This window comes from Hemitrygon akajei, chromosome 17 (genome assembly GCF_048418815.1).
Source record: "Hemitrygon akajei chromosome 17, sHemAka1.3, whole genome shotgun sequence".
NCBI lineage: Eukaryota > Metazoa > Chordata > Chondrichthyes > Myliobatiformes > Dasyatidae > Hemitrygon > Hemitrygon akajei.
Genome location: NC_133140.1, coordinates 3,959,749 through 3,974,192, shown reverse-complemented (window position 1 = coordinate 3,974,192; position 14,444 = coordinate 3,959,749). Strand labels below are relative to the sequence as shown.

Here is a 14,444-nt window from a genome sequence, read left to right as displayed (position 1 = left end):
GAATTCCACAGATTAACTACTCTTTGGGGAAAAGCAATTCCTCCTCATCTCTGTTCTAAATCTAATCCCCCCCCTCCCCCGAATCTTGAGGCTATGTCCCCTTGTTCTAGTCTCACCTACCAGTGGAAACAACTTTCCTGCCTCTATCTTATCTATCCCTTTCATAATTTTATATGTTTCTACAAGATCTCCTTTCAATCTTCTGAATTTCAGCAAGTACAGTCCCAGGCGGCTCAATGTCTCCTCATAGTCTAACCCTCTCATCTCTGAAATTAACTTGGTGCACCTCCTCTGCACTGCCTCCAAAGTCAGTATATCATTACTCAAGTAAGGGGACCAGAACTGCATGCAAGTACTCCAGATGCGGCCTCACCAGTACCCTGAAGAGTTGCAGCATAACCTCCCTGTTCTTAAATTCAATCCCTCTAGTAATGAAACCCAATATTCCATTTGCCTTCTTGGTAGGTGCTGCACCTGCAAACCAACCTTTTGCAATTCATGAACAAGCACTCCCAAGTCCTTCTGCACAGCAGCATGCTGCAAGCTTTTATCATTTAAGTAACAATCTGATCTTCCATGTTTCCTTTCAAAATGAATGATCATGCATTTACCAACATTGTACCCCATCTGCCCTTGCCCACTCAATTAATCTATCTATACTGTCTGCAGACTCTCCATATCATTTGCACAATTTGCTTTTATACTCAATTTTGTGTCATCAGCAAACTTAGATATACTATGCTCAGTCCCCTCTTCCAGATTGTTAATGTATGTCTGTCCATCTATCTGTCTTTATATCTATTAGTCTATCAATGTGTCATTCAGTCAATCTATCTGTTTGTCTATCTATCTGTACATCTGCCTAACTAGCTGTCTATCTCTTTATCTGTCTATCTGTCTATCTATCTGTCTACCTGTTGATCTATCTATTTATGTCGGTCTATTTATCTGTTTGTCTGACAATTTATTTGTCCGTCTGTCTCTCCATCTATGTATCTGTCTGTCTGTCTACCTATTTGTCTGTTCATTTCTCTGCTATAGAACATCTATCGAAGGGTCTCTTAAAAGACCCTATTGTATCCATCTCTACCACCATTGCTGGCAGTGCATTCCATGCACCCACCACTCTTTGTGTGAAAATATTACCTCTGACATCCCTTTGTACTTACTTCCAAGGCCCTAAAAACTATGCCCCCTTGTGTTAGCCATTTCAGCCATGGGAAAAAGCCTCTGGCTATCCACACGATCTATGCTTCTCATCATTTTATACACCTCTGTCAGGTTTCCTCTCATCCTCCATCGCTCCAAGGAGAAAAGGGCAAGTTCACTTAGTCCCATGGTTGATGAAGGCCGACATACTGTATGCCTTCTGAACAATGTTGCCAACTTGCACAGCAACTTTGAGTGTCCTGTGGATCTGGACCCCAACAACTCTCTGATCCTCCAAACTGCCAAGTGTCTTACAATTAATATTATATTCTGTCTTTTCATTTGACCTACCACTTCACACTCCACATCTGCCACTTCTCAGCCAAGTTTGCATCTTATCAATGTCCTGCTGTAACCTCTGACAACCCTCCACACTATCAACAACACCCCAAACTTTTGTGTCATCAGCAAATGTACTAAACCACCCTTCTACTTCCTCAACCAGGTCATTAAAAAAAATTGCAAAGAGGAGGGGTTCCACAACAGATCTCTGCGGAACAACACTGGTCACTGACTTCCATGCAAAATACGAACCAGCTACAGCCAGCTTTTGCTTCCTGTGAGCAATTCTGGATCCACAAAGCAAGGTCTCCTTGTATCCTATGCCTCTTTACTTTCTGAATGAGCCTAGCATGGGGAACCCTTATCAAATACCTTATTGAAATCCATATGCACTACATCCACTGCTCTCCCTTCATCAATGTGTTTTGTTACATCATGACCTGCCCTTGACTAAGCCATGCTGACTATCCCTAATCAGATTATGTCTATCTAAATGCTCATAAATTCTGGCTCTCGGGATCTTCTCCAACAAAATGCCCAACAATGAAGTTAGACTCACTGGTCTATAATTTCCTGGGTTATCTCTACTCCCTTTCTAGAAGAAGGGGACAACATTTGCAACCCTCCAGTCCTCTGGTATTTCTCCCGACCCTATTGATGATGCAAAGATCATTGCTAGAGGCTCAGCAATCTCCTTCACTTCCCACAGTATCCTGGGATATATCTTGTCCAGACTTGGCGACATATCTAACTTAACACTTTTAAGAAGCTCCAGCACATCCTCTTTCTTAATGTCTATATGTTCAAACATTTCAGTCCCCAGCAAGTCATCCCAAAATTGTGAAGGAAATTGCTCTCTCTCTGTCTGTCCATCTGCCTGTCTATCTGTCTGTCTAACTATCTATCTATCAGTCTGTCTATCACTCTGTTGATCAAACCGCCAGTTTTTTCTGCCTGCATGTAAATATATGTCTGTCAAGCTGTATATCTGTCTGTCAATTTAACTGTGTATCTGTCTATCTACCTATCTGTTTGTCTATCTACCTGCTTCTGTCAATCTGCATGTTTGTCTTTCTACCTACCTATGTCTCTGTCTATCTCTCTAAATCTATGTATCTAACTATCTGTCTGACTGCCTATCTGTCTGTTTGCTTATCTGTATCTACCTGTCTGTCAGTTTCTCTGTTTATCTCTCTCAAGCTGGCCGTTTATCTATCTGTCTGTCTGTATAGCTGTCTGTGTACATCTCTCTATCTATCTACTTATCTATCAATCTATCTGTCTGTCTGTTTATCTATGTGTCTGCCTATCTGTCTATCTGTATGTCTATCCAACTGTCTATCTAACTATCTATTTGTCTGTCTATCTACCATTCTTTCTACTTATCTGTCTATCTATGCGAATGCGGATCTATCTATCTGTCTCTCTGTCTATCTGTCTATCCACCTATTTGTCTGTCTATCCAACTATCGGTATGTCCTGACGAAGGGTCTCGGCCCGAAACGTCGACAGCACTTCTCCCTATAGATGCTACCTGGCCTGCTGTGTTCTACCAGCATTTTGTGTGTGTTGTTATTGGTATGTCTATCTATCTCTGTGTCAATCTGTATGCCTGTCTGTCAATAAGTCTGTCTATTCATCTTTCTGTCTATCTATCTACTTATCTATGTTTCTCTATCTACCTGTTTGGCTGTCAATCTGTTTGTCCAACTGTCTGTCTCTCTACATACCTGTCTGTCTGTCTATCTGGCTGTCTATCTAATTGCCTGCTATCTCTCTATCTAGGTTTACATCTGTACTTCCATCCATCTTTCTGTCAATTTATGTCTCTCTGTCTATCTATATATCTCCTATCTATCTGCTATCTGTCTGTCAGTCTCTACATTTCTCTGTCTATACATCCGTCTGTCTGTCAATCCATCTGTCTATCTGTATACCTATCAGTCTATATATTTGTATGCCTGTCTATTTCTTCATCTCTGTCTATCCAACTGTCAATCTGCCTGTTTGTCTATCGATGCAGCCATCTATCTATCTGACCATCCAAATGCCTGTCTATCTACCTATTTGTCAGATAATCTATTTCTGTCAGTCTATCTATGTATCTGTCTGGCTATCTATCTGTTCATTTCTCTGCTATCTGTCTGTCTCTCACTCTATCTGTCTCTATCTATTCCATCTAACTCTCGATCTATCCATCTGTTGATCTATCTGTCTATTTGTTTTTCTGTCTGCCTTTCTATATATGTGCCTGTCTATTTGTCTACCCAGCTATCAGTCAATCTATCCATCTATCTGTCTACCAATCCATATGTTTGCGTGTCTATATTACCTACATGTTTGACTGTAAATCTATTTGTACATCTATCTATCAATTTATATGTCTGTCTATCTGACTATCTAACTGTCTATCTGTCCATCTATATGTCTGTCTATCTGTTGGTCTGTCTATTTATCTGCCAGTCTGACTATCTTTTGCTCTATCTATTGTCATTTGTCTGTCTATCTAGCTGTCCATCTTCTATCTGGCTGTCTATCTATCTATCTATCTATCTATCTATCTATCTATCTATCTATCTATCTATCTATCTAACTCTGCATCTGTCTATCTGCCTGATTATCTACTTCTCTGTCTGCCTGTACATCTGTCTGTCTGCCTGTCTGTCAATCAATCCATCTGTCGATCGATCTGTTTGTCTGCTTGTCTATCTGACTGTCTTTCTATATGTCTGTCTGTTTTCCAATCTATTGTCTATTATCTATCGCTCAGTCTATCTGTCTATCCATCTGTTTGTCTCTCCATCTGTCTATTTATATGTCTAGATATCTGTGTATTGATCTGTCTATCTATCTGACTATCTGTCCATCTTTTTCTATCTGTTTGTCTATCAATCTTGTTCATCTTTCTAATCTATGTATCTGTCTACCTGTCTATATATATCTGTCTATCAACCTGTCTGTCTATTTTTCAGTTGATCTCTCTGTTTCACTGTCTGTCTATATATCTGCCTATCTGTTTATCTTTCCGTTCATCTGTCTGTCGATCTATCTGTATGTCTGTCTGTTTGTCTGTCTATCTATCTGTTTCTGTATCTATATGTCTGTCTGTAGATAGATAGATAGATAGATAGATACTTTATTCATCCCCATGGGGAAATTCAACTTTTTTTCCAATGTCCCATACACTTGTTGTAGCAAAACTACTTACATACAATACTTAACTCAGTAAAAAAAAAATATGATATGCATCTAAATCACTATCTCAAAAAGCATTAATAATAGCTTTTAAAAAGTTCTTAAGTCCTGGCGGTAGAATTGTAAAGCCTAATGGCATTGGGGAGTATTGACCATCCTGTCTGAGGAGCATTGCATTGATAGTAACCTGTCACTGAAACTGCTTCTCTGTCTCTGGATGTGCTATGTAGAGGATGTTCAGAGTTATCCATAATTGACCGTAGCCTACTCAGCGCCCTTCGCTCAGCAGCCTGACTCGATCTAACAATTTGACTGTCTATCTATCCATCTGTCTGTTTGTATGTATGTCTATCTGTCCATCTATCTAGCTATCCATCTGTCTGTCTAACTGTCTGTCTATGTGTCTGTCTGTCTGTCTCTCTGTCTATCCATCCATCAATCTATCTGTTTGTTTGTCTGACTGTATGTCTATCAGACAGCTGACCTATCTATCTGTCTCTCTTTCTGTCTATATATATCACACATATATGCATGTGTGTGTCCATCAATTTATAGGTCTCTCTATCTGTATCTGTCTCTCTGTCCTTCTGTCAATCTATCCAAAACTGAATCAGAAATCAGGTTTATTATCACAGGCATGTGTTGTGAAATTGTTAACTTAGCAGCTGCAGTTCAATGCACTACATAATATAGAATAAATAAATAAGTAAATAAATTAATTACTGTATATGTACTGTATATTGAATAGATTAAAAATTGTGGAAAAACAGAAATAATATATATTTAAAAAGCGAGGTAGTGTTCATGGGTTCAATGACCATTTAGGAATCTGATGGCAGAGGGGAAGAAGCTGTTCCTGAATTGCTGAATGTGTCCTTTCAGGAAAGTTGTACCTCCTACCTGATGGTAACAATAAGAAAAGGGCATGTTGGGTGATGGGGATCATTAATGAGACGCTGCCTTTCTGAGACACTGTTCCTTGAAGATGTCCTGGGTACTTTGTGGTACACTCAAGATGGAGCGCTCTGGAGCTTCTTTTGGTCCTGTGCCCCCCTCACACTGCCCTCCCCCCCACCGCGCCCCCATAGCAGACAATAATGGAGCCTGTCAGAAAGCTTCTCTCCACGGTACATCCATGGAGATTTTTGAGTGTTTTTGTTGACATACCAAATCTCTTCAAACTCTTAATGAAGTATAGTCGCTATCTTTCCTTCTCTATAGCTTCATTGATATGTTGGGACCAGGTTAGGTCCTCAGAGATCTTGACACCCAGGAACTTGAAACTGCTCACTTTCTTCAATTCTGATCTCTCTATGAGGATTTGTATGTGTTCCTTCATCTTACCCTTTCTCAAGTCCACAATCAGCTCTTTCGTTGGGTGCCAGGTTGTTGCTGCGACCACTCCACTAGTTGGTATATCTTGCTCCTGCACACCCCTTTGTCTCCATCTGATATTCTACCAACAATACTTGTATCATCAGCAAATTTATAGATGGCATTTGAGTTATGCCTAGCCACACAGACATGGGTATTGAGAGAGTGGAGCAGCTTAGCACACACCCCTGGGGTGTGCCACTGTTGATCATCAGAGAGGAGAAGATATTATTACCAATCTGCAGTTTGTGATCTTTAGGTTAGAAAGTTGAGGCTCTAATTGCAGATGGAGGTACAGAGGCCCAGGTTCTGTAACTTACCAGTGCTGAGCTATAGTCAATGAACACCATCTTGACTTAGGTGTTTGTATTGTTCAGGTGGTCTAAGGCTGTGTGAAGAGCCATTGAAATTGCATCTGCCATTGACCTCTTGTGACGATAGGCAAACAATAGTGGGTCCAGGACCTCGCTGAGGCAGGAGTTCAGTCTAGTCATGACCAACCTCTCAAACCATTTCATCACTGTCAATGTGAGTGCTACTGGGTGATAGTCTAAGGTAGCCCACATTATTCTTCTTAGGCACTGGTTTAATTGTTGCCTTTTTGAAGCAAGTAGGAACTTCTGCCCATAACAGTGAGAGGTTGAAAATGTCCTTGAATACTCCAGCTAGTTGGTTGGCACAGGTTTTCAAAGCCTTATCAGGTACTCCATCGGGACCTTCCACCTTGCGAGGGTTCACTCTCTTTAAAGACAGTCTAATGTTGGCCTCTGAGATGGGGATCACAGGGTCACCGAGTGCAACAGGGATCTTCACAGCTGCAGTTATATTCTTCCTTTCAAAGCGGGCAGAGAAGGCATTGAGTTCATCTGGTAGTGAAGCATCGCTGCCATTCATACTATTGGGTTTTGCTTTCTAGGGAATAATGTCTTGCAAACCCTGCCAGAGTTGTCGTACATCTGATGTCACCTCCAAACTCATTTGAAATTGTCTCTTTGCCCTTGAAATAGCCCTCCGCAAGACATACCCTGTTTTTTGGTACAGACCTGGGTTACCAGACTTGAATGCCACAGATCTAGTCTTCAGCAGACGACGTACCATCTGGTTCATTTTGGTTTGGGAATGTACAGCAAGTCTTTTTAGGCACACCCTCATCCACACAGGTTTTAATGAAGTCGGTAACAACAGAAGCATACTCATTCAGATTCAAAGATGAATCCCTGAATACGACCCAGACCACAGATTCAAATCAGTCCTGTAGGCACTCCTGTGCTTCCCTTGTCCAAACCTTCTTGGTCCTCACTACTGGTGCTAAAGTCTTCAGTCTCTGCCTGTATTCAGGGAATAGATGTACAGCCAGGTGATCCGTCTTCCCAAAGAGAGGGCATGGAATTGCACCATAGATTCTTGCTGGTGGTGTAACAATGGTCTAGTGTGTTGTTTCCTCTGGCATTGCAAGTGATCTGTTGATGGTAATTGTTTAGTGATTTTTTTTTCAGACTGGCCTAGGTAAAATCCTCCAAAACGATGGTGAAGGTGCTAGGGTGCGCTGTTTCATGCATGTTGATCCCATTGCTCAGATCATCTAAAGCCCGATTGACATTGGCCTGAGGTGGAATGTATACCGCTACCAAAATAATCACGGAAATTTCCTGTGATAGGTGAAGTGGAAGGCACTTAACTGCGAGATATTCCAGGTCTGGTGAGCAGAATTGGGACAGCACAGATGTATTTGTGCACCAAGAGGAGTTGATCATGAGGCATACTCCTCCACCTCTGCTTTTGAGAGGCTCTATAGATCTATCCTGACAGTGTATAGTAAACACATCGATCTGAATCGCTGCATCCGATCTGGAAGGGGCTAACCAGGATTCCGTGAAACAAAGGACACACGCAGTCCTAATGTCCCTCTGATACAGAACCCTAGCTCTGAAATCATTGATTTTATTCACTAACGACTGCCGTTTGCCAGCAAGATATTTGGCATTGGGAGTTTTAAACCCTGTTTCCTTATATCCCTGTATCCCTGACATTGTATCCCTGACCTGCAGCCATGTTTCCTACGTGGAATCCGGCGAGGAGTACATTTACAATCGGCTTTGCTTCTGTCAGTTTTAAGCAGCGATAGTTCATTTAATCGCATTAAGACATCTTTGTTAACTGTACTGACCCTGGAAACAGTTGTGTTTTTTAGCTGTATCAGGCTGAAATGAGAATATTTAATCATATCCATTGAGAGTTCTGCTGCCACAAGAGTCACCACTCGAGGCAGCCCAGAAATTGTCTGCCTGTCTATCTATCACTCTGTCCACCTATCTGTCTGTCAAACTGTTTGCTTGTCTGTCTCTCTGTTTGTCGATCTCTGTTAACCTGTATGTCTGTTTGTCAATATGTCTATCTATTTATCTATCTATCTATGTATCAGTCTGTCTGCCTATCTGTCTGGCTGTCTATCTACCTGTCTGTCTATTTGTCTGCTATCTCTGTCTGTCTCTCTCACTCTCTATCTATCTATTTATCTATCAGTCTTTGGATATATCCATTTATCTTTCTGTCAATTTACAAGTCTCTCTATCTATATCTCTGTCTATCCATTAATCTTTCTGACTAACTATCTACCTGTCTGTCTGTCTATCTAGCTATCTGACTGCCAATCTGTCTATCTGTCTCTGTGTCGGTTTATCTATTTGTCTGTCTGACTATCCATCTATTTGTTTGTCTATCCATCTATCTAGCTGTCAATTTGTAAGTCTGTATATCAGTCTGTCTGTTCATCTATATATCTATCTATGCCTGTTTGACTGACAATCTATTTGTCTGCCTATCTACCTCTGTTTCTGTCTGCCTGTCTATCTATCAGCCTATCTATCTGTCTGCCTGTCCATTTCTGTCTATCTATCTATCTGTCAATCTGCCTGTTTGTCTATCTGTCAGTCTCTCTCTCTATCTATCTATCTATCCATCCATCTATCTATCTGTCTAACTATTTGTTTGTCTGCTGATCTGTCGGTCCATCTCTCTATCTACCTATCTATCCATATCTGTCTATCTACATGGTTGTCTCAGTATTTGTCCATATGTCGATCTATCTGGCTGTCTATCTATCTGTCTGTCATTCTGTCTGCCAATTAATCTATCTGTGTGTGTGTCTGTCTGTCTGTCTCTCTGTATATCGATGTCTGTTTATCCATCCATCTATCAAACTGTCTGTCTATCTGCTTATCTATGAGCCTGTCTGTCTATCCATCTGTCATTCTCTCTATCTATAAAGCAATCAGTATGCCTATCTGCCTGTCTCTCTAACTATCTAACTGTCTGTCTATATATCCCTCTGTTTAATTGTATTTAATTTAATCTATTTAATTGTATGTCTATCTATCTGCCTGTTTGTCTGTCTGTCCATCTATCTGTCTGGCTGTCTATCAATCTATCTGTCCATTAACTGCCTATCTGTCTGTAAATCTATCTATATCTCTATCTATCTATCAAGCAATCAGTATGCATATCTGTCTGTCTCTGGCTATCTATCTAATTGTCTGTCTATCTATCTGTCTATCCATCTGTCTGTCTGTCTATCTATGTGTGTATCTATCACTATGTCTACCGAACTGTCCCGTTTATCCATTTGTCGATTTATCAGTCTGTTTGTCTATGTCCATCTATCTGTCAATCTGTCTGTCTATTTGACTATCTATCTATGTATCTGTACATCTGTCTATCTGTCTGACTGTCTCTGTCTATTTACCTTTCTATCAATCTATGTCTGCCTATCTACCAGTTTGTCTGATGATCTATTTGTCCATCTGTCTCCTATCTATGTGTCTGTCTATCTAATTCTCCGCCCATCTATCTGTCTGTCTATCTATCTATCAGCTGGTGCAACCCTCTCTGGGCAGAGCCACAGTCCTGAGACAGGAGCTGGGGAGGAAGATCTGGAGAGGAGTGGTAAAGGGTGTGCACTTTTCAAACTCAAGCCCAGATTTAACAGGACAAGTTTGGGTGGGACACCCAACAGAGGAGTGCCAACAATCGGGGTGCGGGTCCTGAAACAACCTCACTCTGCGCATGTGGAGGAAGAGCTCCATTTCGGACTGTATCCCCTGGGTGTTGTTGGAGGGTGGGGGGGGGGGGGGTAGGTTTGGAGCATGTAGGAAACATTCAGCCCCTCACCTCGGCTGCTTTCACTGCCTCCTACTTCAGTGATTATTGTGTTTGGTGCCTCGTTATTGTGGTTGGTGTTGATGACTCAGTGGGGACCCACATCCTCTGCCAACGGGTACCATTTCACCCACATTTTACTTCAATTTCACCCCTCTGCCGCTGGAACCATTGGGTAGTGGATACTTGGGGGCGGCGGGGTAAGGGGCTTGAGATGAGGGTGGAGTGGAGGAATCTGGGCCTCCAGGGATCATAACTCAGCTTGTTCCTTCTTGGTCTGGGGCTCTGGTGTTTCACTCCGGGACGAGGGTCTGGTGTCTCTCTCCAGACAGGGTCTGATGAATGTCTGTTCCCTCCCCAGATCAGTGGTGCAAAGACCCGCCGGGAACGGACACAGACCCCTTGGGGCGAGAGACTTCTCTGCAACGGGACAGCTGACAGACTGCAACCGGAACCAGGAGTCGAGGAGCAGGCATCTGGTCCCGGGGAGGCAGCATGGACTTGGACCCACAGTCAATCCCGGGCCCAGAAACTGATCCGAAACAATGAGAAGGAGCTGGAACCAGAGGACGGGAATGAGTGGGGTCCTGTGGAGTGGAGGGCACGGGATCTCACCTCGGAGCATTCCGGAGGGGACTAAGTGAACCACCACTGGTACAAATGTTTCATCTGCTGGTACTTAAGGCCGGTGTGGGTAGTGTACCGGCAGCTGGACACTGTGGTAGACAGAGGTCCTCTCTCCTGCCCAGCGGTGCTCCCCCACATGCCCCACTCGGGCCAGTCCATCCTCCAGGAGGCTCGGCAGCCAAAGGATGAAGCGCATTTATTCACAGCCTAACTCAGGACTGCTGACCCTGATCCTGTTTCCTTTGCCTGACCTCAATCGATCCTAAGCCTGATTCCCTAATGTTGGCCCTGACCCGTAACCCCCCAATACTGACCATGGACCCTGAACTGAATCTACTCTGACCGCAGAAGAGGGACCCTAGGGCAACAACTATCTGCACTGCAGCCCGGAGACAAGGAGTCACATTCTGGAGGGGAGCATCTGATGACCACCCTCCACTTTCAATGTCCACCGGCTCCTCCCTGAGTCCCTCCGAGTGGGACTCGGGGTCACTGCACCTGGATACAGATAGAAGGACCGAGGACAGCCCCTATGTCACCATCACTTCCGGGAATGCTCTGCCCAGGAATGATCTCCCAGCTCAGCTACTGCCCCAGCAGCCAGCACAGCCAATAGATACCTCAGCAACATAGGGCATCTCCCACATCTAGGCAGAGGCATAAGATGGCTGGAGCGAGGAAAGTTGTGTGGTAATTGTCATGTGCCCCCTCTATCTGAAGCGGTCGCCTTGCATTTCAACCCGTTGTCATTAGAAGCATGAGCACAGTCAGAGTCTGCACTGTCCCTGCATGAGTTCCATGTCCGCAGCTTATCGATAATGTGCAAAAATAAACCAGACTTCTCACCATAGTTGTTGATGCTTCTGTCACACCTGCACACATTACAGCAAGAGACTGATCACTGGTCCATGCCAATCAATATTATTTATCTTAACCGGCTCATTTCTGCCCATTCTTGTTCAATTTGCCTGTGTTTGATCCATATTCCTCTAAGTCCTTCCTATCTATGAACATGTCCAAATGTTTTTTTCAGTGTCCTGACTGTATGCTGCTCTACCACTGCCTCTGGTAGTTCACTCCATATACCCACCAGCTTGTGTGCGGAAACAAGACACCCCTCAGTTGCCCTTAATTCTTTGCCCTTAGACTTCACTGCACTGAGCACATTCACCATACAGATACTTACAAAATCAGAATGGACATAGAAAGGGTCACTTCAAAGCCTTCAATGTCTCCAGGTGAGTGGTGCCATCAATCTATTCTTTTTTTCTCAGGTCCTTCATCTCTGCTCAAGAGACTTTCCACTCCAAGATATCCTCCTTTTTCATAAAATGGGATTTCTTTCTCACAAGTACATTTGAAGTCAGAAGTTTACATACACCTAAGCCAAATACATTTAAACTCAGTTTTTCACAATTCCTGACATTTCACATTCCAGACCTAGCCAATTCCCCTCTATCACCACTCTCCTCCATCTAGTGGAATTAGTTCTTACTCTCAATAATTTCTCCTTTGGCTCCTCCCACTTCCTCCAAACCAAGGGTGTAGCCATGGGCACCCGCATGAGTCCCAGTTGTGCCTGCCTTTTTGTTGGCTTTGTAGAACAGTCTATGTTCCGAGTCTATACGGGTATCCGTCCCCTTCTTTTCCTTTGCTACATCGACGACTGCATTGGTGCTGCCTCCTGCACGCATGCTGAGCTCGTTGACTTCATTAACTTTGCCTCCAACTTTCACCCTGCCCTCAAATTTACCTGTTCCATTTCCGACACCTCCCTCCCCTTTCTTGATCTTTCTGTCTCCATCTCTGGAGATGGCTTATCTACTGATATCTACTATAAGCCTACAGACTCTCACAGCTGCCTGGACTATTCCTCTTCCCACCCTGTCTCTTGCAAAAATGTCATCCCGTTCTCGCAAATCCTCCGTCTCCACCGCATCTGCTCTCAGGATGAGGCTTTTCATTCCAGGATGAAGGAGATGTCTTCCTTTTTTAAACAAAGGGGCTTCCCTTCTTCCACCATCAACTCTGTTCTCAAACGCATCTCTCCCATTTCCTGCACATCTGCCCTCACCCCATCCACCCACCACCCCACTTGGGATAGGTCCTCACCTACCACCCCACCAGCCTCCAGGTCCAACGTATAATTCTCCGTAACTTCCGCCACCTCCAACGGGATCCTACTACAAAGCACATCTTTCCCTCCCCCCACCTTTCTGCTTTCTGCAGGGATCGCTCCCTACGAGACTCCCTTGACTACTCGGCCCCCCCATCCCTTCCCACCGATCTCCCTCCTGGCACTTATCCTTGTAAGTGGAACAAGTGCTACACCTGCCCTTAGACTTCCTCCCTCACCACCATTCAGGGCCCCTGACAGTTCTTCCAGGTGAGGCGACACTTCACCTGTGAGTCGGCTGGTGTGGTATACTGCGTCCGGTGCTCCCGGTGTGGCCTTTTATATATTGGTGAGACCTGATGCAGACTGGGAGACCGTTTCGCTGAACACCTACGCTTGGTCCGCCAGAGAAAGCAGGATCTCCCAGTGGCCACACGTTTTAATTCCACATCCCATTCCCATTCTGATAATGTCTATCTATGGCCTCCTCTACTGTCAAGATGAATCTACACTCAGGTTGGATGAACAACACCTTATATACTGGCTGGGTAAGCCTCCAACCTGATGGCATGAACATTGACCTCTAACTTCCATTAATACCCCTCCTCCCCTTCTTACCCCATCCCTAATATATTTAGTTTTTTCCCCCCTTTTACGCTCAAAGGGAGCATTGTGGGGTGGTGTCAAAGTCAGTTTATGGGGTCACATTTTTGGGGTTGTTGAGGACTGGGTCAAGGTTGTGGATATATTGGGTATGTAAGTGTTATGACTGGTGTTGGGGTGGCTTGCTGGGGAGTAGGCTTCTCACAAGCTTCTCACAATAAGTTGCTGGAATTTTGTTCCATTCCTCCAGGTAGAACTGGTGTAACTGAGTCAGGTTTGTAGGCCTCCTTGCTCGCACACACTTTTTCAGTTCTGCCCACAAATTTTCTATTGGATTGAGGTCAGGGCTTTGTGATGACCACTCCAATACCTTGACTTTGTTGTCCTTAAGCAATTTTGCCGCAACTTTGGAGGTATGCTTGGGGTCATTGTCCATTTGGAAGACCCATTTGAGACCAAGCTTTAACTTCTTGGCTGATGTCTTGAGATGTTGCTTCATAATAACCAAATAATTTTCCTTCCTCGTGATGCCATCTATTTTGTGAAATGCACCAGTCTCTCCTGCAGCAAAGCAGCCCCACGACATGATGCTGCCACCCCTAGGTTTGTAGCAGAAGGATGAAGCAGCTCTGTCAACCCATGGTAGGAATGACAGATACCTGGTCCTGGTTAATGAGGTGACCAACTATGCAATGACATTTACTGCTGATGAACACAGAAAACCATTGAAATTAAATGCCAAAACTTCACAAAATTTCATATATTAACCCCAAGGCAAATTCAAATTCATTAATTTATCATAAGTAAATAGAAACATACAATGAAATGTATTGTTTGTGTTAACAATCAACACACCCAAGGATGAGCTGGTGGCAACCTGCAG

At 43.6% G+C, this 14,444-nt stretch overlaps 1 protein-coding gene across 10 annotated transcripts in view; it reads left to right on the top strand.

Annotated features, from left to right (window-relative positions):
- dok4 (docking protein 4) overlaps positions 1–11,690 on the top strand; it is a 96,667-nt gene extending 84,977 nt beyond the window's left edge. For 9 of the 10 annotated variants that reach the window (XM_073069601.1, XM_073069596.1, XM_073069595.1 and 6 more), the window contains one exon: positions 10,577–11,690. In XM_073069601.1, coding sequence (XP_072925702.1) covers positions 10,577–10,855 — 279 coding nt within the window. In that variant the 3' untranslated portion in view covers positions 10,856–11,690. The remainder of the gene's footprint in view (positions 1–10,576) is intronic. The other variant, XM_073069597.1, reaches the window with a different exon arrangement.
- Positions 11,691–14,444: the final 2,754 nt, after the last annotated feature.